Source organism: Callithrix jacchus, chromosome 7 (genome assembly GCF_049354715.1).
Source record: "Callithrix jacchus isolate 240 chromosome 7, calJac240_pri, whole genome shotgun sequence".
Classification (NCBI taxonomy): domain Eukaryota; kingdom Metazoa; phylum Chordata; class Mammalia; order Primates; family Cebidae; genus Callithrix; species Callithrix jacchus.
In genome coordinates, this window is record NC_133508.1 from 151,603,566 (window position 1) to 151,628,644 (window position 25,079).

The 25,079-nt window shown below is 37.4% G+C and overlaps 1 protein-coding gene across 3 annotated transcripts in view; it reads left to right on the plus strand.

Annotated features, from left to right (window-relative positions):
* The window catches only part of MAGI3 (membrane associated guanylate kinase, WW and PDZ domain containing 3), a 310,874-nt gene that overhangs the window by 241,939 nt on the left and 43,856 nt on the right, over nucleotides 1–25,079 (plus strand). For all 3 annotated transcript variants that reach the window (XM_017975031.4, XM_009001917.4, XM_002751252.6), the window contains exons 11-16: nucleotides 168–199; nucleotides 2,562–2,718; nucleotides 5,472–5,563; nucleotides 7,258–7,450; nucleotides 9,760–9,948; nucleotides 14,984–15,169. In XM_017975031.4, the coding sequence (XP_017830520.1) occupies nucleotides 168–199; nucleotides 2,562–2,718; nucleotides 5,472–5,563; nucleotides 7,258–7,450; nucleotides 9,760–9,948; nucleotides 14,984–15,169 (849 nt within the window). The remainder of the gene's footprint in view (nucleotides 1–167; nucleotides 200–2,561; nucleotides 2,719–5,471; nucleotides 5,564–7,257; nucleotides 7,451–9,759; nucleotides 9,949–14,983; nucleotides 15,170–25,079) is intronic.

The following is a 25,079-nucleotide window of genomic DNA, read 5'->3' on the forward strand; positions in this document are numbered from 1 at the left end:
AAAATGAGATAATCTATGTATAATGTCTGGTACATAGGAGATGTTAGGCACAGATAGAATTTACTAGCCTACTAAAAGTTGAAGCTAGTTTTATCATCAGCAATAGCAGTATTTGTGATCTGGGAATGCATCCTCTGGTTTTAAAATTTGCCTCATTTTTTTTTAAGGTCCTCCTTCACCAACCAAAACTGCCAAAATGGTGAGTATACACTGGCCCTCAAATCTTTTTTCCAGCATACTGAGGGAGAGGCGACATTCCTCTCTGTAGGCGCTCACTGTGGTGGTGATTATTGACCAGAAGTTAGGCTTGCTGCCCTTGGCTTGTATTTATTAGAAACTCAGGAAGTGTTTGGAAAAGCCTCCTAGTGAGGAGATGTGCTCTACAGGTTAAGCATTGCAACTGGAGGACTACTGAAGGCCTATTCTACCAGTATTCCTATTCTCTAAATTATAAAATATGAACACATTAAAGAACCAACCTAGTGGTTTTTTTCTGTGTTTCAGAGAAACAAGTTAAGAAGGACCTAACTGTTAAGACAGATGATAAGCTATTACATCTTCTTGCTCATGCCTGAAGAGAAGACATGGTAGTTCACATAATTTTATGGGGACTATAAATATGCATACACCTTTAGGTAATCTTCTTACTTTTAAGACTAAACGAGCCTTTCTAGAGTAATTGGTGTTCTTCTGTGCTAAATTTGCTTGTTATCAAAGTAAAAGGTCCTGAAACAGTGTCTTCTGTGGCATTCTTCTAAATAACCATGGAGCCTATTTAAGGACCTCTACAGAGAATAAGAACTTTTAAAAGGGGTGCATCAAATACTACTATTATGCACATTTATGGCTATGAGGTGCACATTTGTAGCTATTTAAATATCCACAATGTTGTGGATATAAAGATAATTGTATTTAAAATTCTAATTTAGTTCTAGTTTCTGATTTGCGGTCTTTTATCTCAAAATCAAAAGATGGCTTTCCATAACCATAAACTATAGAAGGTTGTTACATGTCTTAGTTCTTTCTAGCCCACCAAGTAATCCTCTGCAAATTTGCTGTTTTATGGATCAAACAGAAAGAATCTCTCAGCCCTTGCCCGTTTTTTCCTTTTTTTTTTTTTTTGAGACAGAGTCTCGCTCCATCACCCAGGCTGGAGTGCAGTGGTGTGATCTTGGCTCACTGCAACCTCTGCCACCTAGGTTCAAGCGATTCTTGTGCCTTAGCCTCTCGAGTAGCTGGAATTACAGGTGCATGCCACCACATGTGGCTGATTTTTATATTTTTAGTAGAGATGAAGTTTCACCATGTTGGCTAGGCTGGTCTCAAACTCCTGACCTCAGGTGATGTGCCCGCCTCGGCCTCCCAAAGTGCTGGGATTACAAGCGTGAGCTACTGTGCCCAGCCAGCTTCTGCCCTTTTAATTGGTTGCTTATACTACTTGGATCCAGTGTGAACAAAAATTGTTCAGTTCATATTGCACTGTATTCTTCTACATTTCTCTGGTTCCTCTAGTAATCATTTCAACTCCTGTGTCACCATATCTATTTCATAATGGATGCCACTGCAGCTGCAGTGACCCTGATGCTTTATAATTGATGGAAGGGCCTGATGACCTTTAACTGCTTCTGACAGAGTGGTAGGATATGTGGGGAAAGGGCGGAAGACTACTGTTAGCTTCTCTGCCTTCTGATTGGGTCTAGGTCATTGAAGGGTACCCTTGAGCACAACATTTTGCAGTGGCTAGCCCCTGATAACTCCCTGACAAGCTGGTGCCTCTGCATTCTAGTCATTGTTAATGATCACAAGCATCCATAATCTCCCTTGCCTAACAATAATTCAGGATAACAAGCTGGTCTCAAAGCCATATTTCTTAGGCTGTTTATTGGATTTCATTTTTAACATTTTATTAAAGAAGTCATTTTGCTTGGCTATTATTTTGGGAAAGTTCTATCTAAATAGGAAAAGTATCAAAATATGCTACTATGTTTTCCCTTATCTAATTGTCTTGCATGGTACATTTTCTTTCTCTTAATATATGTGAATTGGCCAGGCAGGGTTTTCATAGTGCCATCCTTATAACCTAAATTAAAGTTAACCTCTCCTGTTTTCTTAGAAAGAGTATTATCTTAAATATCTTCCTTAGAAATTAAGCTCAGTGAGTGGGAGGTGGGTCATGCCAAGAATATTATGAAGACATTCTCTGAATCTCCCTGTTACTTTACTTAGAAGTGCTGCCTTGTGTTGTATTTCGGTTTATCTTCATCTCAAAGTCAATTTGTGTCTTGGTGGTAGAGAAAAGGGCAAAATTGTTTAAATATAGGGCTAAGACTCTTTAGTTGATATCACTATAAACTTTTTTCTAATTTAGGTTTAATGTTTCAACCAAATACACATGGCTATGAAAATGAAAATTCCTGTAACTATAAATCTGCTGTGGCTTTGATTCTGCCACCTATACGACTATAATCAGTTGACATATCCATTTCAGATACCAGTTTTATAAATTAATCAACCATCTGATTTAAAAGAAAAATACTAAGTGAGGCCCTTTTCCATTTCAGAAAACAGATAAAAAGGAAAATTCAGGAAGTTTGGAGACCATAAATGAGCCTGTTCCCCAGCCCATGCCTTTTCCACCCAGCATTATCAGGTCAGGATCCCCAAAATTGGATCCTTCTGAGGTCTACCTGAAATCTAAGACTTTATATGAAGATAAACGTAAGTAGCTGTGGAATTCTTCAGGAGAGCATGTAACGACATAGATTTGTCTTCTTTTTAGGCTGGGCTCTTCCCATCTTTCAAAAGCATTTTGAAAAAAAGTTATTCCTTCATTACCATTTTAATATAACTCTGGACTTCTTCCATGTATATTCAACAGTCACACATTCATTTTTTCAAAATCATTTATTAGGTGCTAGTTATCTACCAGATGCCATACTAGGTAATTAGATTACAGAGATAAATAGGTTACATAGGACCTGAACCCAAAAATATTATTAGAACTAAATGGAAAAGGCAAATATGTAATCAAATAGTATGTGAATAAGTACACATAATAAGCCTAACAGGTACAGTGATAGAAAAACGAAATGGATAAATTGGGATCCAAAGAAGGAATATTCAGTTTTATCAGTGTGGGCGGTAGGAACTGTCAGGAAAAGCTTCATACTGGAGGCAAAGCTTTAAGTCATCAGGGATGAAAAAGTGTCTATGAGGAAGACAAAAGGCAAAGAAGGAATAGCACTTGCACACTGATCTTGCATGACTTGGGTTCTGCAAGTAGTTCACTTTGGCTCTGTGCAATTGGCAAGGAAAGTCACAGAGGAGAGCAGGAACAGATTGTGGAAGGCCAATTCTAAGGGAACTGCAGTTGGTCATATAAATAACAAAGAACTACAGAATGCTTTTAACTATGGGGAAGACATAGTTTTGTGTTTTAGAAAGGTTTCTCTGGCAAGAGTATGAAGGATGAATCAGAAGTGTATGCAATTTGAGGAAGCATGTACAATTTAAAGAGGAGACTAAAGAGTTGATTCCTTAAAGGAGTCCGGCTGAGAGAGAAAAAGAGAGAATGTATAAGGCAGAAATTCATGCATGTTCCTACTAATTCACTTACTAATGATAAATCTTTTCCCAACAAAATTGCAGATTTAAGTAGGTATAATTTTTTTTTATTTATTTGTTCTTAAGAAATAGATGTAAATCTACCTTGGAAAAGATATGTACAAGTGGAATATATATGTAATTGACTTTATGCTTATTTAATCAGTTGCAGAACTACATCTTGATAATCTCAAGCCATATTTAGAAAGATGAAAACTAGTTGTACACATAGCAAAGCAATAATTTAAATTAGCATAACTATAGAATCCCTTTCTTCATACTTTCCATTTATAGCCTGATACATTATTAATACTGGTATAAACTCTGCAGTCCCATTAGGCTTCCCCCATAAAATAAATGAGTTGAACTCACAACTCTTTTTTCTTTCCAAGATGGAGTCTTGCTCTGTTGCCCAGAGCTGGAGTGCAGTGGTTCAATCTCAGATTATTACAACCTCTGACTTCCAGGTTCAAGCAATTCTCCTGCCTCAGCCTCCCAAGTAGCTGGGACTACAGGCACGTGCCACCACACCCAGCTAATTTTTGCATTTTTATTAGAGACAGGGTTTAACCATATTGGCCAGGATGGTCCTCAACTCCTAACCTCATGATCTGCCCGCCTTGGCCTCCCAAAGTGGACTCTTTTAATCTCTAAAGTTCTAGAATTTTTTTTTTTTTTTTTTTTTTTTTTGAGACGGAATTTCGCTCTTGTTACCCAGGCTGGAGTGCAATGGCGCAATCTCGGCTCACCGCAACCTCCGCCTCCTGGGTTCAGGCAATTCTCCTGCCTCAGCCTCCCGAGTAGCTGGGATTACAGGCACGCACCACCGTGCCCAGCTAATTTTTTGTATTTTTAGTAGAGACGGGGTTTCACCATGTTGACCAGGATGGTCCCGATCTGCTGACCTCGTGATCCACCCGCCTCGGCCTCCCAAAGTGCTGGGATTACAGGCTTGAGCCACCGCTCCCGGCCCAAGTTCTAGAATTTTAATAGGAAGTATCTATTAAAAGATATTGCTTCTATAGAATATTATCAGGAATTTACTAATCTCACTTTTTATATAGTTCTCTGACATGTTTATTTCTTTTCTCTTTCTAGTAAATACTTCTTACTTATAAATAACATTAATATTTTCCCAAAGAAAAAAATTTTAATCATGAAATATATTTTTGTGACTTAATATTCTAAGGAATACAACTTATCCTTTGAGGGTAGGATAGTATGGGTTAAGAGATTAGACCCTGGAAATCAAACTGGATTTAAATCTCAGCTTCGCCGTTTGCTGTGTGACAGTGGCCAACTTACTTAGACTCTCAGTTTTCCCACCTAGAAAACGGGGCTAATCATAAATGTTAGCTGTTATTTATTTTCCTTTAACATGCTATCATTTTGCAAAACTAGTCTAGGTAAGTAGTTCATATGGAATACTTTTCTGAGAGAAAGGTATTAGCTTGAGAGCAGAAAGAAGATATTTTACAGGCACTCCTAAGATTGAAAGTACCTTACTCAGGTGTTAACTTAGGTCATTTGCACCTATCAAATATCAAACTCAAATTTGATCATTCTGAATTTAACATTGTAATATTGATTGGACAGCATTAGAAGTTAATGGTGGTGTAATACTGAGTACATGGAAATGAGAGTAAATGTTTCTCAGCAGTCTTGATACAGTTTTGTTTAGAGTCAGAACAAGGATTTATAGTTGAATTGTGTGTGTTACACTCTTGTGCACATTTTCACATACTAAAAAGTTCTGAGATTATGGCTTATTGAGTTTACTGTATAATATTCTACTAAATATTGAACTTTGTTTTAATCCTTTTAAAATAAATAAAAATATTTATTTTGTATTTTCTAATTTTCCTTAGCACCAAACACCAAAGATTTGGATGTTTTTCTTCGAAAACAAGAGTCAGGATTTGGCTTCAGAGTGCTAGGAGGAGATGGACCTGACCAGTCTGTAAGTGTCACTTCTTTGGAACATGGCTGTTTCCTGTTCAAACGTTTTGAGTGGTGATTTGGTGGATTGTAGTGTGTTTTGTTTTGTTCTTTGGGTTTTTTTTCTCTAACAGTTTCATTCATATGAGGAAGAACTGCGTTTCTATTAGTATCATAGTCCCTCAGTTATTGTGGTGTAGCTGAGGCTAAAAACTGGGTAAAAATGGAATATGTCAGCTGCAAATTAGGCAATGATTAATTTATTTACTTCTCTGTGTGATTAACTACATGAAGCTTATTTTAACTTTTGTATTTTTCTTTGCCCTCATTAAACAAAGCCTAAGACATTTTCCTTTTCTAAAAAACCTATAATCCCGTGTCCTCTTTCCCACTATTACTCTATCTTCTGAAAACTCCATAAATGGTTGGCATGAGCCTGTGCATATTATTTCACCTAATCTTATTAATAGGTTGGCATTTTCATGCTCAGTACTTTGCATGTCATTTCATCTGTTACCTTTGAAACTAGAGGAATATAAAATAATTAATATTTTTGTCCAGTGGCATAAGGGTTATATTTGCTAAGCATTTAAAGTCTAGGATTTTGTTTACACATGCTTCTCATATAAACTTGTTTTAAAGAACAAATGTAGTGGGGTTTTGTTTCTAGGTTTTGCTCTTGATTTGAATAACAAAGAAGTAATGTGTTCCATAGAATTTTTAAGAACATATTTGCATTGTTTTTTATATAATATCATGAAAGGCTACATTATGCTTGGAAGTTAGGTGAAGCACAATAATCTTTGAAAATGATAGACTTCTTCCTATTTCTGAATAGAACATTTGATTTATATAGTATAAATTTGTTCTAATTGGTCATACTGCTTACAACTGCAACAGTCATTTGAGACACATAAAGCTTAAGGCAGGTTGCCCTACGTAGAACAAATACGAGCTACTTTGATTGTTCTTGGTTGTATTTGTATTTTTGTTTTATTGCTTCCTATTTTGTTGATATTCGTAATGTTCACTTAGATATTTTAAGAATTTGTCTCAAACAACTTAGAAGAAACCTTTCTTTTCTCTTAAATGTCAGATTTTAGCAGATCTGAAACTAGTCCAAACATTCAGGATTGCCTAATTAATAGGATTCTAATGCTGGTGAGCAAAATGAACCAGATTTTTCACCTGGATGCAAGTGAGCTTCAGGCCACTCTGTTCCCATTGAGATTTAGAAACAAGAAATGTTTCTGTGCTATGTATATTGAACTTGTACCATTAGTCATATGTGATGAGAGTACCATTGAGAATGATCCCAATTGCTGTGAACAGTATTTAGAAAATCTTGCCTGATGACATTAAACAGACTTTTAATAGCTACTCTGCAGAATTATGTTTTCTGAGTTTTGTATTTTGTTTCATTGTAATGAAGGGGATAATAGTGGTGCTTTTTGAGTTATGGAACAACTTTGTATTATCTGTTTTCTTCGTACACAGCCCTGAGAATCTAGAAGGGATTGCATAATACAGTGTGATTATTTGGAGTGCCATTTTGGAGAATGGACACTTCCTCAGATAATACCTTTCTAAAATATGACTGTTTTCATAGTTGAACTGCAAAAATCTGTTGCTTTGCACAGTGCTAAGTTAGGAATTCCTTAACTCTTCAGCTAAACTTTAGACTGTGGATCAACCTATACTTTGTCATCTTATCAGATATATATTGGGGCCATTATTCCTCTGGGAGCAGCTGAGAAAGATGGTCGGCTCCGTGCAGCTGATGAACTAATGTGCATTGATGGAATTCCTGTTAAAGGGAAATCACACAAACAAGTCTTGGACCTCATGACAACTGCTGCTCGAAATGGCCATGTGTTATTAACTGTCAGAAGAAAGATCTTCTATGGAGGTATGTGAACTTGTTCCTACTCTGAAAAGTTAAAAAAGAAACAAGGTACTAGTCTATGTCCTGTGTAGTTTTGCAGGTTATTTTGTTACATTCAGTAGTATATAAGATAACCCATTTGGTGTGAACCAGAGACTCACTGTGGAAGGCCATGCAAGGACAAAAGGATTCAGAAATACTACTACTATAAAAAAATAAATTTTGGGCTTCTATATCAAGATTATTTTTATATATTGTTGCAGTTTGCCAATATGACATTATAGATGGGAGTATGGATTTAAATCCAGTTTTGTTTTGTTTCTTTGAGGCAGAGTCTCACTCTGTCACCCAGGCTGGAGTGCAGTGGTGCGAGCTCAGCCCACTGCAACCTCCACTTGCCAGATTCAAGATATTCTCCTGCCTCAACCTCCTGAGTAGCTGAGATTACAGGTACGTGCCACCAGGCATGGCTAATTTTTAAATTTTTAGTAGAGACGGGGTTTCACTATGTTGGCCAGGCTGGTCTCAGACTCCTGACCTCAAGTGATCCGCTCACCTCAGCCTCTCAAAGTGCTGGAATTACAGGAATGAGCCACTTTGCCCAGCCTAAATCTGTTTTCTTTTTTAAATAACAAATACAAAATTATTAGTCATACCACGATATCCCACTAGCTGAATATACAAAGAATTCTTGCCACTTTAAAATACTAAACATATAACTCTATAGCATAAGCCTCATGAAGGTTATGAATTTTTATTTGTTTAGTTATCTGCTGTATCCTCAGCACCTAGAAGAATACCTGTCCACAAAGTGGACATTAATAAACGTTGTGAACTGGATGAATATTTACATCACTCTTAAAAATGAGGCACTGTATTTTTTACTGCAACATTCAAAGTAAAGGCCTGCCTCCCTTGGTAAGCCTGCCTCCTTTGGTAAATACCATGCATTTAGAGATGCATACAGATTGCAATGCAGTACACCTCAATTTGGTTGTGCTGGAGGCCAAATGTAACTACTTACAATAAAATTGTGATGTTATACAATCTACAAATTGGCTCTTCCCTGGAAAGAATCATGAAGAAGCTTCATAGTAGTGTGATATTATTGGAGACATTTTAGCTAATTTATTCTAACCATGCATTTTGAAAAACAATTTTTTTTCAATAATAATTGGTTGTTTGTGGCATTTTGTTGAGATTCTAAAACATATTCTTAAAACCATGTAAATTTTCAACCAAAAGAGACCTTATAAATATGTCCACAACTGCAGTGTGTTGTGGTTAAAAATATGCCCTTTTTTAAAAATAGGACTAACTTTGTGTCATTCTCAAATTCTGATGTCATCCTTGAAGAGCAGAAAAAGATGTATGTTAACTAGCCATTTGTCAGAAATTTCATACAACCCTATCTACGCCCAGAAGTGTTTGCTGTTCATGTGGACAGCTTGTTATGTGCTGCCAGCAAGTTGTGGGGGTGGGTGTTGGGGAGGTAGAGGGTGAGAACTGCTAATGATGAACTCATCTTACATTAGCACTCAGGAAACTGCTATTGCAAATACATCATATAAGACAAATCCTATACAGATAGCAAACTGTTATAATGGGGCAGCATTTCTGCCATGATGTTTTTACCTGTAAGACAGACAACAATGAATATCAGTCACTGAACTAAATTATATTTATAATTGATTTTTAGAGAAAGTTCATTGTGTCATTCCTCATTTTATGTTTTGTTAAAATTATTGGTCCATGTTATAAAACCTGATGGAACTAAAATAATTTTAAGAAGTAATTTTTTACTATCAGATCTCACAGACGCTTTGAAGAACTTCCTTTAAAATGAGATCACGAGGTCAGGAGTTCAAGACCAACTGGGTCAACGTGGTGAAACCCCATCTCTACTAAAAATACAAAAATTATCCAGGCATGGTGACAGGCACCTGTAATCCCAGCTACTCGGGAGGCTGAGGCAGGAGAATTGCTTGAACCCAGGAGACGGAGATTGCAGTGATGAGCTGAGATCACACCACTGCATGCTAACCTGGGTGACAAAGCAAGACTTTGTCTCAAAAAAAAAAAAAAATGGGGTAACTTGAGATTGTATGTATTTTTCAGTAGTCCACCCTGAGTATTTGGGAAGTTGGATGGACTGCTGTTACCTACATCTTCACTTAGATTATGCCCAAAGCTCACATATGGGGCTGCTTTTCTATTCTTTATATTATTAGAAACTGATTTTTTCTGTGAGAGGCTTACCATAAAAACACTTTATAAAGTCACAAGAAATTATGATGTTCCAGAAATATCAAAACTGCTTATGTTTACTATAGAAAAACAACCTGAGGACGACAGCTCTCAGGCCTTCATTTCAACACAGAATGGATCTCCCCGCCTGAACCGGGCAGAGGTCTCAGCCAGGCCTGCACCCCAGGAGGCCTATGATGTTGTCTTGCAGCGAAAAGAAAATGAAGGGTTTGGCTTTGTCATTCTCACCTCCAAACACAAACCACCTCCAGGAGGTAAGGACTGTTGCTTCTTGTTGTCTCTCCCTGCAAGCCCAGTTTTCTGAGGCTCCCACTGGAGTTTATGAAATAATTAGGAACTATGTAAAGTCCCTTAGATACCTATCTTTTTAAGAATGGTGAATACTTTCCTTATTTTCAAAATTAGGTAATCTGAACCAAACCTTCCAGGCTTCAGGTTTATCTATCATCTCAGATTCCATAAAATATTTAATAAGTTTCAGTAAGCTCCATTTGCATCAAGGTTATACTGAGATAGTATGTCATAGATATGGATTTAATGAAAGGTATAATGCTGAGTTTTTTTAAATGGGGACATAGGTTTTGAAAATTAGAATAAATCATATATGTAGAAAAGAAATACTAGAAGCAGTTGAGAAGAAGCGAAGCAGATTAATAGAAAAATCTTAACCCAAATATGTTTTAGTTATTTCATGTTATTATTCAATAATAATTGTCATATTCCAGCTATAAATTATCCTTGTTGAATGATAAGAGGCATACCTTTTATAAATGTTTCATTAAAACATAAAAATTTTGTCAACAATTGGAAAATGAATCTAAATATCTTGAATTGAGTTTAACAGAATATTCTAATCCAGAAAGATGAATTTATTTATAACAGTTCCATCATCAAAGAAGGAATTACATCCAGTATATTCAGGGCTATTACGATTCAGCAAATGAAATATTTGTCTTGATGCTTCTATAAAATAATTTTTAATATAATTATAAAATCCAGTTGAATATGAGAACCAGCTTCAAGTCAAATGATAAAAATCTTTGACCACATGAAAATGTGCTCTTGCCTTTACAAGTCAGTTTGATTTTATTTTAGATAGTGAGATCCTTTTTGACCAAGTGAGTGGTTGCTAAAACTTTAGTTTAAAAAAAAGAAAACACTTTTAGGAAAGTGTTGTGAGCCAAATCAGTTTGCAAAAATCTTGCTAAAATTAATGCAAGTGTATAAAGGGAAAAAGAGTCCATGACATGGATGAGTTATTGCTTATAGTATTAGGTCCCTGCTCACTGATGCTAGTTTCCATTTTCCCAAAGCAGTTGCCATGGGAACACTTGGAACTGGAACTGTCACTGATGCTGTGAGGATGATTATATGGTCTGTGTCAGAAAAATGAAGGGAAAGCAGCTTTTAGTTGGTTTTTCATGTTGTATCATTGGAAGTCAGTACTTCCAAAAACAGATAACCATTTAGGATAATGATACTGTCAATCTCATAACATGCAGTGACCCCAGGCATTCAGATTAACTAAAACAGTGAGAGAGTATTACTCTAGTGGATAGTAGATAATCTAGAATCTAGTAGATTACTCTAGTAGATAGATGCTAACCACCTTTTATATTGAAGATATTCCCTTTCTAGTAGTACAGAAATTTGGGGAGAGTCTGGTGTTCACCATAAAACTAACCTATATACAGGAATTCAGTAAAATAAGTTGTATTGCTTAAATATGTTTATTAAGTATTTTTATATGTATATATTTGTAAATTTTTAAAAATTTTTAAATGTTTAAGTAGTTTTATATTTCCTTGTTTAAATCATGTTTTACAAAATTTTGATGATTTTACTTATGGATATGCTTCATCTCTATATAAGATAGTGTCATTAAATGTTGGGTTTTGTAATCTGACAAACTTGGATTCAAGTCCTGCTTATATCTTTTAATAGTTGTCTGATCTTGGGCAAATTACTTTCCCTCAGAGAGCTCGAGTTTATTCCATAAAATGAGGATGGTAGAGACACTTCCTGTCTCATGAATGTGAAGATTAAAGGAGCCAGGGTATGTGAAGCCCTTAGCCGAGGCCTTCAGTAAATGTTAGCTGCTGTTGCCTGTTGTAGCTTCTGCTGTCATTGTTATCACCATCATTATTATTTAGAAAATTATCACCATCTCTTGACTTTTCTTTTAAAAAAAACTTAGAATTTCATCAATACTTAATAATGAGATGGGAAAGAAAGCCCAATTAAAATGTAAGATTGAGGCAGCAGCTAAGATGTGGCAGGAAATGAGTATTTGCAGCTCATTAATTATCAGGCTGAATGGTAAATTAGGCTTAGGTTGCTGATGAATTTTATATAAAATACTTGAGATTTCTAGTCAACGTATAAAACCAGAATTGATCATCTAACTGAAATGCTAGTTAATAATCTCATAAAATGTTGAGGCCTGTGAGTATTCTTCTTAGAATTTTATTTTTCACATATAGACAGGAAAAGGGTCCTGGGGCAAATTCAAATGAGGAGCTTTTACTCACAGACATCGAACACTTGCTGCAAACTGTATGACAGAGAAGATTTGGTTCAGAAAGGAGTTAGCACAGGTGGAAAGGCAGGAAACCTGTCTGCCAGAATAAATCATTCTTTTTTTTTTTTTCCAGATAGAGTTTCGCTCTGTCATCTGAGCTGGAGTGCAGTGGCACAATCTGGGCCCACTGCAACCTCTGCTTCCTAGGTTTACGTGATTTTCGTGCCTCAGCCTCCTGATTAGCTGGAATTACAGGCATATGCCAACACGCCTGGCTAATTTTTTTCTATTTTGAGTGGAGATGGGGTTTTGCAATGTTGGCCAGGCTGGTCTCGAACTCCCGACCTCAGGTGATCCACCCACCTTGGCCTCCCAAAGTGCTGGGATTTCAGGCATGAGCCGCTTGCCTGGCCAGATCATTTTTTATGGACCTCGTCTTGGGTATTTTCTGATGACATATATCTCAAGAATAGTTCATAGTAGCATCCTTGGTACCTGTTATGGAATTCTGAGTTTCTCTACTGTTGACTTTTTCAAAGATCAGGGATCCAGGTTCAGCATCCTCACAATTTGTCCAACTGCTGAAAGAATGAAGTACTTAGAAAAGGCCTCTACATAAGATGAAAAAGACTTGGCTAGTTTTTGCTTTGCCAGGACTTCAGAGCTTTTAGTGTTATTCCTTCTTACCATATAGTTTTTAGTTCTGGTTGCAAAAGATTTCTTTGAGAAGGGAACATTTCCAGTTACTGATCTTTCTTTTCCTGAAAAGAAATGTTTTAAGAGCGCTAGAGTGATCCCAGGATCTGGACAAGCCAGGCTGCGAGACAGATTTAGGCCAAAGATGAATGAAGATGGATGAGTTTGCTTTATGGCAAATGCTTGTAGATTGTGTAGTGACAAAAACAAGGCAGGACTGAAGGTTTTTTCCTAGTTATGTGAACTCTAAGGGGCTACCTTGAACAGTTTCCCAGTCCATTTAGAAAATGTTCAAAAGCTACCTTTCTACTGGTTTGTTTGCTATTTTTAACTGTTTTAGTGGTACTGCTGTTAATACTAAGACGATAGCCTTCTGACTACTTTTACCTTCCCTTACCCAGACAACCAACCCTTTAGAAAGTTGTATACCACTGTGTATCAATTCTTTTCACCACACTGCTCGCAGGATGAGAAAGGGGACCACTAAGATTTCAGAGATTAATTTTATTTAATGCTTTCCCAAGTCTGAACAAACTCCTTTTAGTGAGCCAAGGAACTGAATGATTTTCTTCTCAGGAAATCTAGAAAGAATACTATGTTTGAGTAAATCTTTTGTAAGAAGGAGAATAACTGAGGTGTTGATTTAGAAGATCACCACAGGGCCACTGTATGACCTGCCATATGTTTCTGGTGTGCCACCTGTTGTAGAATTAGTGAATTCTCATGATGCCTGGCATACAACATGGCCCATACTGCACTGGCATTTCCCTAATTACTTTGTTTTTAAGGAAAGTAGAATAAGTGCTTGACTTAATTCAGAGCTATAAGTCACTTCCTTCCACCATTGACTTACTCTATTTTAAGATAAAATCTCCCACTGTATATTTCTAGAAGAGCCAGGGCACTGTCTGTAGGAACATAAATCATCATCAAGAATAACTTTTCTAGTCCAAATGAAGGTCTATTAAAATGTCCCTTACATACTCCTGTATATGATTCAGAAATACTAGTAAGGAGCAGGTTTTACTGTGGAAATTAAACATCATTCACAGTGCCATTCAAAAATATAAATTATCCCTAATCATATCAATCAGTAGTCAGCAGGAGCCCAAGTACTTGATAAGCTTACTGACATAGGGTAGGAAATTCTCAGAGGACATAGAAGCAACATTTGTTTCCTAATACGAATGCTGCCTGTTGCATGGTGGAAAATACTTTAACAAGATGTCATATCTGAGAACTCATTTCAAGCTATAATAATAGCAGAGTGTCTTACTAGTTAATCCAGGAAGGCCCTTAGCATTACAAGCTAGAGAAATAGTAGAGCTGCACAGAGTCTTTGCAGTTGTATTAGACTCAGCTTTGTGCATGTGTTTTAGAATTTGATCCATGAGTCAAGTAGTCTTAACACTTAACATACAATGTTCCAATTCCACTCAGCTTTTCAAATTTAAAAAAGAGCTAAAGGCATAAATAAGAGCAATTAATTTTCATGTGGAATTAAGTATCATTCATTTTAATGGTCAGTCACTTCACTGTACTTGAATTTCTGACCAATAACTAGTGAGTGTAAACTTATGTTTGACCCGCATTTATTTACAAGGTTCCTTTTGGGAGCAAGTGCCCCTTTAACAGAAGCAAAGATAATCTTAGTGTAGCAGTTTTTAAAATAGCTAAAAACTCAATGCAGCTTAAATGGCCAACAATAAACAATGAGACATATGATCAGTCAGATGATATCAGTGAGATTAGTAGCCCTTAAACAGAGAACAATTAGGATGATAATGTAAAAATTAGAAAAAGATTTCTGGTGGGTAGAAGATAGCAAAGAAGTTTATATACTATGATTACAACTGTGTAAAGAGTATTCATGCATGTGGGCAAAAGTGGGAAGTGGTATGAAAATACTTGTGGTTGGATAGAATGATGATGTGGTACTTTTTTCCTATGTTTTTAAATAGTTTTCTTTGATGTTATTATGTTGAATTTCCAAATGATGTTGATGATGATTATAAATCGAACACTAGCAGATACCTTAAATAATTGAAAAACCTGGGTTTTTTTTCCCGTAGTTATTCCTCATAAAATTGGCCGAGTCATAGAAGGAAGCCCAGCTGACCGCTGTGGGAAACTGAAAGTTGGAGATCATATCTCTGCAGTGAATGGGCAGTCCATTGTTGAACTGTCTCATGATAACATTGTTCAGCTGATCAAAGATGCTGGTGTCACCGTCACACTAACGGTCATTGCTGAAGAAGGTAAGGAGCCAGTAGACTTGCCTGCCCCAAGCAGATCTAAGAGGCTCAAAGACTGTGGGAAGCAGTGGCCTCCTCCAGTATTGCCAGAATCACTGCAGGGGACTATGTATGCACTCTGCAGTCTCATTCTTCACCACTTCCATTTAATGAACTTAAAAGACAATTTATTATAAAATTGTCAGCAGCTCAAGAAAAATAATCCAGCTAGTGAGTGTGGACCATTTATGTGCTAGAGAAGCAAGTACCCAGAAGTGAAGGAGACTGGCAATACAGGTCTTATTTTCTTAAAATAATGTCTTAAGTCTCAGCTTGAGTGAAAGAAAATCCTTTAAACAGTTCAAAGAAAGTCACTGTTGATACCAAATCTTGTATGTCAGGCCCATGCCACAATGTGCCTTTCCTTGGGGGCAGGGCTTTGTTCTGGGCAGCTGCTTTGTAAACAGGGTAAAGGAGTGTGTGGGAATGGCTAGTAAGTAGGGCATTAAACACATGCTGGCAGCCCTGGAGTCTTACAAACATGTTTAATGTCTTGCCTTGCTGTAAAGCTGCCCTTTGATCATTAAGAATTTCTAATTAGGAACCATTTTGAACCAGTCCATATTCTTTGTGAATTACAACATAACCACTATGTATCTCATTTTTCCTGATTTTGCAAAACTAACAAGGAGAAGCCAAAAACAGAATTATGAAGGGTAGACTTTGATGTTAAAATTCTTCATACTGTAATATGTATTCATGTTCCATTTTTCCCCCGTGACCATCTAATCTAGTTGATTTCCAAGTCTTTTATACGTCCTGGTTCTACCTTTTGTTTCTGTTCCTACTGCACCATTCTCATACATTTATTTCTAAGGTATTACGTAAATCTGTTCAAGATGCTGTAGGGGTATTTCTGCATGGACATGAATTGACTTCACTGCTCCCTTAGGCCCTGTCCAATTCTGGGCAGGATTCCAGATGTTATGACATCCCTGCCTTTGTTCTTTCCCTTCTCCATTCCGTTCCCACACTCTTCCCTGACTCTGCTGATTCTTTTCTAAAATCCTCTCTTGTAGAAGCTCCACTGCTTCCCCACTGTCTGCACAGCCTGCCTTTTAAATGTACCTCCCAGTTTTCTCTCCATACTGTCTCTAAGCTGGGCTTCACTGGCCTCTGTGCACATGGCCTTCCTCCCTCACCCTGACTCCTATAGCACCTCCTATCTCTGTACATTATTGGACATCATTCTCATGTAACTGTATCCCTATTTAAATGGTCTGCTCTTTGTAAACAAAAAACATTGGTTGACTATGATACTAAATACTCAGCTTTTTTTTTTTTTTTTTTGTGGGGGGAGACCGGGTCTCATTCTGTTGCCGAGGCTGGGGTGCAGTAGTATGGTCATGGCTCACTGCAGTCTCAACCTCCTGGGCTCAAGTAATCCTTTACCTCAGCCGCCCAAGTAGCTAGGACTACATAATTTTTAATGGTTTTTTGTTTGTTTGTTTGTTTTTGAGATGGGGTCTCACTGTGTTGCCTAGTCTGGTCTCGAACTCCTAGGCTCAAGCAATCTTCCTGCCTCAGCCTCCCACAGTGCTGGTATTATAGGCATGAGCCAATGTGCCTGGCCACAAATATTTTTTGAAAGAAGGAATGAGTAAACAAATGAGTGAACAAAGTAAACCTCAGGAGATTTTAGTTCTGAGGTCTTCTGTGCCATTACCTAAGCAGAGGCAATTTAAACCCAATAAAAGAAGTAAGGCTTTTGACAAAGTTCACAGATACCTATTAGCTAGTTATATGACCAAAAAAGCCTCTTAATACTTCTAATCTTCACTTTTTTAACTGTAGAATTGGAGTAGTACTCTCTGTTTCAGGATCACCACCAGGGGTTAAATGTGAAAGTGTATATAAACTGCATAAATACCCTACGGTGCTCATCTAATAGTTATTATTTTACCTGTATGACTGGCTCCCTCATTCCAGTCTGTTTAAACCTCACTTCCCAAGAAAATAATAATAGTATTTAATAAGTGTGTGCTATGCGACAGGCACTGTCCTAAATGCTTTACATATATTAACTAATTTAATACAATAATCCTAGGTAGGCCCTATTGTTTTCCACTTCTTGTAGATGAGGAAACTGAGTCACAGAGCAGTTAGATGAATTGCCTGTGCTTAAAAAATGTTCTGAATGCTTACTCTCAATGTCTATGTATCTCGTCAATGAACCACACTTTGGATAGCCTTGGGATAGATAGTTTGTTAGGAAAAAAATGACTTCTTTCTCTCAGTAACTTTTCCCCCCAAAATTACTGTTTAATGTTGATGATGTTTTCTCTAAAAGATTATCCAAGATTGTTCATAATTTTTCTTAGAATAAAAGTTCCCTTTCACATTCTGGCCCAAACTCTTATGGACAGATACTTGACATTTCTTGTGTAACATCAGTCCATGTTCAGAGAAATAGAGAGAAGGGTGGAGGGAAGCTCTGTAGCAGATACATATTTCAAGTATATTTCAAATGCTAGTGCAGCCTCTTAAAATGCAGCCACATTTTATATGTAAAATCACATTTCAGTGTTCACACATTATTTTATTGTACTCTAGGATTTTTTTAAACTATGAAACATTCAGAGTCTCTTATTTTTCTTAGGAAAAAAAAAAACAGAAAATCCCCCTTCTGTCCATGAAGATCTCATTCATGGAGTTTGTAAGCCTTCCAGTTTTCTCATAAAATTCAGTATAAAAAATCTATCAACTGCAGTAAAGAGTCAAATGAATATTTATAACTCTAAAGCTATTTTCAGAAACCATACATTCAGATCAATACCCCAGGGCCCCAGAGCTTCCCATCTGATGCTTCTCCCCTCTCTCATCAGCCATTCCCTATCAGCAGGTAAAAGACAGTTACCTAGAAAAAGAACAATTCTTGGTCTCTCCATCCTTTTTTTCCCCCTTTGCTAGATGCTGTTTAATATTTGTGCCTATGTTGCCAAGGAAATGGTAAGGCAGGTGTCATATTTCATAAAAGACTTTCAAACTGTAGCCAGGACTTGAGACTGTTCTCCATCATATGGCATTCCCACAACACTACCACCTCTTCCTCCACCATGTATCTTGTTTTTAAATACGGAACGTAAATTTACTATGTCTGGTAGTTCCTGCTTACTGTAAAAAAAAAAAAAGCCTTAAATTATATAATTTTTCAAAATTGATTTCTAATTTTTTGTCAGGTCTTGTAATTTTAAGAGTGAACATAAGTTACCAACGGCTACCAAGCCCTCCTATTGGAATGATTCTGGTAGTGTTGCAATAACTTTGTTTTGTTTTCAGTTTATTTGTCTGGTTGTTCCCATTTGTCTCCATTTTCCACTGTTATTTCTCTCACTGCTCCCATTGGCAAACATTCTAGTATGTGTTATGTACTGCATTTTATTTGTGCGTCTTTTAAAATACATTTTTAGTTGTGTGTTGGCATTTCTTTTTGAGTTATGTAACTGTTAGAGATTTTACACTGGGTTTTTCTCACAACCATGTTGTTGTTTTCTTTTAATGTCATTTTACTGTTCTAGGATCCAATCCAGCATTCCTCATGGCATTTAGTTCTTGTCTTCTTTTTTCTTTTGAATTGGGATATAATTTATATACTATAAAATTCATTATTCTAAAATACACAATTCAGTGGTTTTTAGTATATACACAGGATGTTGCAATCATTACCACTAGTTTCACACATTTTATTGACCCAGAAAGAAACTTCATACCCATTAGAAGTCACTTCCCATACTCTTGAAACCCTCATCCCTAGGCAACCACTAATCCACTTTCTGTGTCTGTGGATTTGCTGGGCATTTCATGTAAATAGAATCATACAGTATGTGGCCTTTTGTGTCTGGCTTTTTTCACTTACCAGAATCTTTTCAAGGTACATCCTAATTGTAGCATGTATCAGTACTGCATTCCTTTTTATACCTAATGAATATGTCATTATGCATACACATATTTCGCTTATTAATAATTTGATAGACATTTGAGTTGTTTCTACTACTGTGAATAATGCCACTGTGAACATTGGTGCTTAGGATTTTGTGTTGATGTGTGATTTCATTTTTCTTGGTTGTATACCTAGGAATGGAATTGTTGGGTCACATGGTAACTATGTTTAGCTTTTTGAAGAACTTCCAAACTCTTTTCCACAGCAGCTGCACCCTTTTATATTCCCACCAGCAACATATAAGGCTTCCATTTCCCCATATCCTTGCCAACACTTATTTTCCGTTTTAGGGGTTTGTTTTCTAGCCATTCTAGTGTGTGTGAAATGGTATCTCATTGTGATTTTGATTGGCATTTTTGCTGATGAGTAATAATGTTGAACATCTTTTCATGTGATTATTGACTATTTGTAAATCTTCTTTACATAGAGAAATGTCTATTTAAATCCTTTGCCATTTATAACTCAGTTATTTGTCTTTTTTATTGTTGAATTGTAAGATGACTTTATGTATTCTGAATACTAGACAATTATCAGATACATGGTTTACAACTATTTTTGTCCCATTCTCCATTTGTCTTTTTACTTTCTTGATACTATCCTTTGATGCACAAAAGTTTTAATGCTGAAGAGTCTACTTCAGCTATTTGCGGGGCGCTGCTTGTGCTTTGGTATCATAGCATCTTAAGCTTTTAAGATTTATCTGCATTGCCGGCTGAACATAACCGATTGCTCTTAACTGCTTGACAGTTTTCCATGAGTATTTGCCACAAATTACCTGTCCACTTCCCTATAGACAGCCACATTGCTTACAGTACTACAGTATCACAAACAATTCTACAATACACATCTTCACATATCTATGTTACAAAACAATATGAGAATCCAGGCATTGGTGGCACATGCTTGTAGTCTGAGCTACACAGGAGGATCACTTGAGCCCAGAAGTTTAGGCAAGCTTGGATAAAATAGCAAAATCTTATCTGTCTTTTTTTTTTGAGATGGAGTTTCGCTATTGTTGCCCAGGCTGGAGTGCAATGGCGCAGTCTCGGCTCACCGCAACCTCCGCTTTCCGGGTTTAGGTGCTTCTCCTGCCTCAGCCTCTCGAGTAGCTGGGATTACAGGCGTGTGCCACCACGCCTGGCTAATTTTGTATTTTTAGTAGAATGGGGTTTCTCCCTGTTGGCCAGGCTGGTCTCAAACTCCTGACCTCAGGTGTTTGAGATCTGCCCGCCCCGGCCTCCCAGAGTGCTGGGATTATAGGCATGAGCCACCACGCCTGGCCCAGAGACCTTATCTCTTAAAAAATAAAAAACATTGTGAGAATTTCGCGGAGTGACAGAGGGCATGCGTGTGCTTGATTTAGTACTGTCAGATTGTTCTCTATAATTGTTGCATCCACCTGTGCTCCCACCAGCAAAACATTGAGGATTCTTATACCTTTACGTCCCCACCCGTACTTGGTATTATCAGCACTTGAATTTGCTAGCCTAAAGCATGAAAGTGTTGTCTCGTTATTTAATTTGCATTTCTCTGATTGCCCATGAATTTGAGCATTTCTTCATATGCTTGTGGAATTTCTGTCTTGTTGATATTTAGTGGTTGCTCTTGAATTACATGGACTTCAGTAGTACAGTTTTATTTTAGAGAGTGAAGATGTCTTCTCCTGTCATGGTATCCTTTATTATACAGAAATTCTTAATTAGATATAATCAAATTTGTCACATTTTACCTATAGCTTAAACTCTTAACATTTTAAGTCATTTTTCCCCCACACCATAGATTTTTTTATGTGATCTAATACCAGATTTATAATTTTGATTTTTGTACTTAGGTCTTTAATTCATCTGGAGCCTACCTTTGTATGTAGTTTTAGGAGGGATGTAGTTTCAGTTTTTATTCTGATCATGAGCCAGTTTTCCCAACACTAGCTCTTAGACAGTACTTTACTCTATTTACTTGTGACGCCATCTCTCCTGTATATATCAACTTCCCCTTTATGATGAGTCTCCAAGTTCTCTATTCTGTTGTATTAGTTTATTTGTTCTTGGGCTGATAATATATATGTGTGTGTGTATTTTTCTTTATTTTTTTATCTGTAAGTTTGTGATACATCCTAATATATCTGCTTATTAGGACAAACCTATCTGTCTCTCAAAATTGACTACATATTCATGGAACTTTTCTATAAAAAATTTTAGAGCAAATTATTGAGCTCCTCCAAAAAAAATTGAAGTACAGTTTTTGGGGATATATTGTGTGTGTGTGTGTATATATATATATATATATATGTGTGTGTGTGTGTGTGTGTGTGTGTGTGTATTTTTTGTAGGGGAGGAGAATTTAAATCTTTACATATTAAGTCATCCCACCTAAGATCATGGAATGTCTTTCTAGTTATTTAGGTCATCTTTTATGTCCTTTAATAGAGTTTTTAAATGTTCTCTCATAGGGTTCTTATTTACTCTTGGTAAGATGATTCTCCATGGATTATAAAGTTTATTGCTGGAGTTTAACTGTGGATTCTGTTTTTATCTTTTGAAAATACGCTTTCTCTTAAGTGTATTATTATAGGCATATCTCAGAGATACTGCAGGTTCAGTTATAGGCCACTGCTATTAGGTAGTGGATGTTGCAATAAAGTGAGTCACGAGTGTTTTGGTTTTCTAGTGCATATAGAAGTTATGTTTACACTATAGTATCATCTCTTAAGTGTGCAACAGCAATATGTCTCAAAAAACAATATACATATCTTAATGAAAATACACTTTATTGCTAAGAAATGCTAATGATCATCTGGGCCTTTAGTAAGTCCTAATCTTTATGCTGATAGAGGATCTTGCCTCGATGTTGATAGTTGCTGACTGATCTGGGTGGTGGTTGCTGAAGATTGAGGTGGGTGTAGCAAATTCTTAAAATATCATACTGAACGAATATTCTTAATGTCATCTGGAATGGTGAATCCTTTCCAGGTTTTCAATTTGCTTTGCCCGTATCCATAGAAAAATCACTGTCTGTGGCAGCTATAGCTTACCAAATGTATTTCTTAAATACTAAGACTTGAAAATCAAAATTACTCCTTGATCCATGGGCTACAGAATGGATATTGTATTGGAAGACATTAAAACAACATTTATCTCCTCGTATTTCTCCATCAGAGCTCTTGAGTGACTATTGTCAGTAAGCAGTAATATTTTGGGAGGAATCTTTTTTTCTGAGTGGTAGGTCTCAACAGTGGGATTAAATTATTCAATAAATCATGCTGTAAACAGATGTGCTGTTATCCAGGCTTTATTGTTCCATTTTTAGAGCATAGGCAGAGTAGATTTAGCATAATTCTTATGAGCCCTAATATTTTTGGAGTGGTAAATAAGCATATGAATTTACCAGCTGCATTAGCCCCTAACAGAGAGTCAGCCTGTCCTTTGAAGCTTTCAAGCCAGGCATTAACTTCTCCTCTCTAGCTATGAAAGTCCTAGATGGCATCTTCTTCTCATAGAAGGCTGTTTTGTCTACCTTGAAAATCTATTGTTTAATGTAGCCACCTTCACCAATGATATTAGCTGAATCTTCAGGAAAAGCTGCTGCAGCTTCTGTATCAACATTTGCTGCTTCACCTTATAGTTTATGTTATGGAGATGACTTCTTTCCTTAAACCTCATGAACCAGCTTCTTCTCACTCTAAACTTTTCTTCTGTTGCTCTCTCAGCTCTCAGAATAGAAGAGATTTAGGGACTTACTCTGGATTAGGCTTTGGCTAATGAGAATATTGTGGCTGGTTTGATCTTCTATCTAGACTACTAAAACTTTCTCCGTATCCAGCAATAAGGCTGTTTCATTTTCTTTTTTTGTTTGTTTGTTTTGAGACAAGAGTCTTACTCTGTCACCCCAACTGGAGTCCAGTGGCGTGATCTTGGCTCACTGCAAACTCTGCCTAAGGGGTTCAAGCTCTTCTCCTGCCTCAGCCTCCTCAGTAGCTGGGATTACAGGCATGCGCCCCCATGCCTGGCTAATTTTTTTATATTTTTAGTAGAGGCAGGGTTTCACCATGTTGGTCAGGCTGGTGTTGAACTTCTGACCTCAGGTGATCCTCCCGCCTCATCTTCTCAAAGTGCTGGGATTACAGGTGTGAGCCACCATGCCCAGCCCATTTTCTTATCATTCATTTGTTCACTTGAGTAATGTTTACAATTTCCTTCAAGAACTTCTCTTTTGCTTTCACAACTTGGCTAACTGGTATAAGAGGCCCAGCTTTCAGCCTGTCTCAGGTCTCAACATACCTTCCTCACTAAGCTTAAGCTTTTGATGTAAAGTGAGAGACATGCAACTCTTTCACTTGAATGCATAGAGGACATTGTGAGGTTATTAATTGTCATAATTTCAATATTGTGTGTCTCAGGGAATGGAGAGGCCTGAGGAGAGGGAGAAAGATGGGGAAAGGCTAGTTGATGGAGCAGTCAGAACACACATATTTATCAATTATGTTTGCCGTTTTATATGAGTGTGGTTCATGGCGCACAAAAACAATTAGAGACAAGTAACTCGAAATTGACATACCCAGTAAGTAAAGGTGGAAGAACTGGGAATTTCCAGTGGGTACAAGAATATAAAGATCAAAGATCACTGACCACAGATCACCATAACAGATATGATGATAATGAAGAAGTTAGAAATATTGGAAGAATTACCAAATTGTGACATAGTCATGAAAGTGAACACATGCTGTTGGAAAAATGGCACTAATAGACTCACCCAATGCAGAGTTGCCGTAAACCTTCAATTTATAAAAAATGCAATTAAAAAGTCAGGCGCGGTGGCTCACGCCTGTAATCCCAGCACTTTGGGAGGCTGAGGTGGGTGGATCATGAGGTCAAGAGATCGAAACCATCTGACCAACATGGTGAAACCCTGTCTCTACTAAAATACAAAAATTAGCTGGGTGTGGTGGCACACACCTGTAGTCCCAGCTTCTCAGGAGGCTGTGGCAGGAGAATTGCTTGAACCTGGGAGGCAGAGATTACAGTGAGCCGAGATTGCGCCGCTGCACTCCAGCCTGGTTCCTGGCGACAGAGCAAGACTCTGTCTCAAAAAAAAGCAATAAAGCAAAGTGTACTAAAATAAGATACACCTATACTTATACACAGAAAGCCTGGAAAAAATTTAATTCTCATCAAGGGAGAGCTATACTTCACCCATTGCATTACTATTTTAAGAATTTTCAGAACATCCAAGATGGCCGATCGCTAACATCCCAGGACTGCAGCTCTCAGGGAAGGCGCGGAGAACTAGAGGACACCACACTTTCAGACAAAGTCTGGTCGCTCACGGAGCAGAAGATCCCCCAGTGGTGGAAACACACGAGTCACCAGCGCGACTCTCGTGGTCGGCACAGCGGTTCCGCCGGCACCTCGGTGCGGCAGCGCTCGGCGCAGAGTAAACGGGACCGGTTCCCCTTCTGACCGAGGTTTGGAGCCCCGGGAAGGCAGAGTCACCTACTACGGACACAAGAAGGAAGCCCGACAGGAGAATCCTGGGCAGAAAAGCACCATCAGTCTTAACGCCGCTGCTCTGGTCCTGGGAACTAACAACCTGGACGTCCACTCAAGAGACCTAATCTGAAAGTTGGTAAATTCAAAGACGACAGGAGGATAAATTTACAATGACGGGAAGAAACCAGCGTAAAAAAGCTGAGAATACTCAAAATCAGAACGCCTCTCCCTCTAAAGATGATCACAGTTCCACATCAACAATGGAACAAGGCTTGATGGAGAACGAGCGCCTCCTGATGACAGAATCACTCTTCAAGGAATGGATAATAACAAACTTCGGTGAGTTAAAAGAACACGTTGTAGCCCAACGTAAAGAAACTAGGAACTTTGAAAAAAGGTTTGATGAAATCCTATTGAGAATAGACAACTTAGAGAGGAGTATGAGTGA